The following is a 2,532-nucleotide window of genomic DNA, read 5'->3' on the forward strand; positions in this document are numbered from 1 at the left end:
TCTCTCTCTCTCTCTCTCTCTCTCTCACTCTCACTCACACGCCTACTGCCCATGCCAGGTGCATGCTGGTCTGCGTCTGACGGTGACGGGCTCGCGGCGAAATGCGGCGCTGCAGACGGCGATTGACGTCATTGGCCCGGACGACGTGATTGCGTAAGCAGGGGGTTGGTGGTGGGAGTGTGCGTGCGTGTGTGTATGTGTATGTGTATGTGTTTGTGTGTGTGTGGACGTGCGTGTACAAACGGCTTGACGCGACAACTGTGCAACCGTTGCATTACATTACACCCATTCACTCACACATTCATTCACACACATGCACTCACACACACACACACACACTCACTCACTCACCCACTTACTCACATAACTCACTCATTCGCACTCATTCATTCACACACACACAACCATATTCGACGTCGTGTGACATGCGGCGGTAGGGTTGGCGGGACGGGCAACAAGATCATGCTTGTGCTGCAAGGGCAGGCCGACTGCTACGTCAACAACACCGCCGGCACAAAGCGCTGGGACACATGCGCAGGAGAGGCCCTCATCCGCGCTTTCGGCGGCACACTCACAGGTGCTTGTTTGTTTGTGTATGTGTTGAGGTGGTGGAACTTTGTTGTGTTGCTTGTCTGATTCTCCACATTACGTCCGTGGCGAACGGGCGAGGTTGTATGCAGTGATACACGCACACACACACACACACACAATTACACAAACACACACAATCACACACAATCACACGCACGCACAATCATACATAAACTTACACCCTGTGTGTGTTGGCAGATGTGAACGGGGCAGCGTATCGGTACGTGCCCGCCGCCCACGAGCACCTCGTGAACCAAAACGGCATCATAGCAGCACTGCACGCACCGCACGCCGCCCGCGCACAGGAGGCCGTGTCGCACTGCACCACCACCGCCGACATCACGCGTGACCCTGACGGCAAGCCGATTGACGGTGGGCTCATGACGATGCCGTCTGCAGTTGTTTTCTATGAATAGGCTGTGTGTGTGTACGTGTGTGTGCGTGCGTGCATGCGTGTGTGTGTGTGCGTGCGTGCATGCGTGTATGTATGCGTGCGTGTGTGTGTGTGTGTGCGTGTGTGTGTGTGTCCCCTGCCTTCTCTCTCTCACACTCGCATTCTCGTCTTTCGCCTGTCTTGTCGCTCATACACTTTAACACATACACAACAACAACAACAACAACAACAACAACAACAACAACAACAACAACAACAACAACAACAACAACAACAACAACAACAACAACAACAACAACAACAACAACAACAACAACAACAACAACAACAACAACAACAACAACAACAACAACAACAACAACAACAACCAGTTGCGTGGCTGCGTGCAAATGTGCGCGTGCCCCATGCGGAACTGATTGCGTCATTTGACGCCCCGGAAGAAAGTGCCGTCCGCTCACGTCACAGTCACGTTGTGAAGCTGCACCTGCGCTACCGAGCGGCGGACCTCAAGTCCGTTGACGAGTCCTCCCTCGTCCGTGTGTTGCTGTTGAAGCGCTGTGTTGCTAGGGACCTCAGTGCACGTGCCCCTGAAAAGCTCGCACGTGACGTCAAGTCCTACGCAAACGAAGCAAAGTGAGCGGGGTGTGCATGTGTGTGTTTGCGTGTGCGTATAAGTATGTGCTGGTGGTGTATGAGCTTTGATGCGTGGGGTTGTGCTCGTGTTCATGTATTACGCGCTCTACAAGTGCGTATGTGTGTGTACTTGCTTGTGCATCACGCGACTTAGGTGTGCTCACACATGCTCCAACTTTCCCCTGCTGGACCGCGGTCGCCACCTTCAGCTTCGTGCGGGAGCTGAGTGCGCTGCTTCATGACGAGGGCGGCGTGCATGTTGCGTCACCGTACTACACGTTCACAGACGTTCACAGCGACGATCCTACCGCTTGTCGCTTCCTCACCATCGTCGAGAGCCTCGAAAACTTTGAGCAGTTTTCCTTCCTGGTGTGTACGTGTGTGTGTGAGTGAGTGAGTGAGCGTGTGCTTACATGTTTCACTCACTTGCTTGTATGTCATGTATGTCCAGTGTGTTCTCTGATCTCTTCCTCACTCCAACACCCACCACCACCACCACAACAACAACAACAACAACAACAACAACAACAACAACAACACCACCACCACCACCACCACCACCACCACCACCACCACCGCTCGCCCCGGATTGCCCCCACTTTGCACGTCCCTCCCCACCCAACCAGGACTTCTCGCGTGCGTGTGCTGCTCTGGATCAGCTTGCGCGCTTCCACGCGTTCTTTCTCCAGCGAGACGATGCACGACTTACGGCGCAGCGGCACCTGTGGCAGCACGGCGGACACTGGGACACAGACAAGATCCCGCACGGCTCGGCCGAAATTGCAAAGACAGACGAGGTGGCATTTGTGTGTGTGTGTGTGTGTGTGTGTGTGTGTGTGTGTGTGTGTGTGTGTGTGTGTGTGTGTGTGTGTGTGTGTGTGTGTGTGTGTGCGTGTGTGTGTGTGCGTGTGTGT

The 2,532-nt window shown here is 54.3% G+C and overlaps 2 protein-coding genes across 2 annotated transcripts in view; one reads left to right on the top strand and one right to left on the bottom strand.

Moving 5' to 3' along the window:
• The window catches only part of PTSG_10228 (uncharacterized protein), a gene marked incomplete at its 5' end in the record, with an annotated part of 3,618 nt that extends 3,486 nt beyond the window's left edge, over positions 1–132 (bottom strand). Inside the window, one exon of the mRNA XM_004988510.1 lies at positions 82–132. Coding sequence (XP_004988567.1) covers positions 82–132 — 51 coding nt within the window. The remainder of the gene's footprint in view (positions 1–81) is intronic.
• Positions 57–2,532, top strand: part of PTSG_10229 (uncharacterized protein) — a gene marked incomplete at its 3' end in the record, with an annotated part of 4,006 nt that continues 1,530 nt past the window's right edge. Inside the window, exons 1-6 of the mRNA XM_004988511.1 lie at positions 57–153; positions 438–577; positions 790–963; positions 1,357–1,618; positions 1,828–1,987; positions 2,245–2,415. Coding sequence (XP_004988568.1) covers positions 463–577; positions 790–963; positions 1,357–1,618; positions 1,828–1,987; positions 2,245–2,415 — 882 coding nt within the window. The 5' untranslated portion in view covers positions 57–153; positions 438–462. The remainder of the gene's footprint in view (positions 154–437; positions 578–789; positions 964–1,356; positions 1,619–1,827; positions 1,988–2,244; positions 2,416–2,532) is intronic.

This window comes from Salpingoeca rosetta (assembly GCF_000188695.1).
Source record: "Salpingoeca rosetta unplaced genomic scaffold supercont1.35, whole genome shotgun sequence".
Lineage (NCBI taxonomy): Eukaryota > Choanoflagellata > Craspedida > Salpingoecidae > Salpingoeca > Salpingoeca rosetta.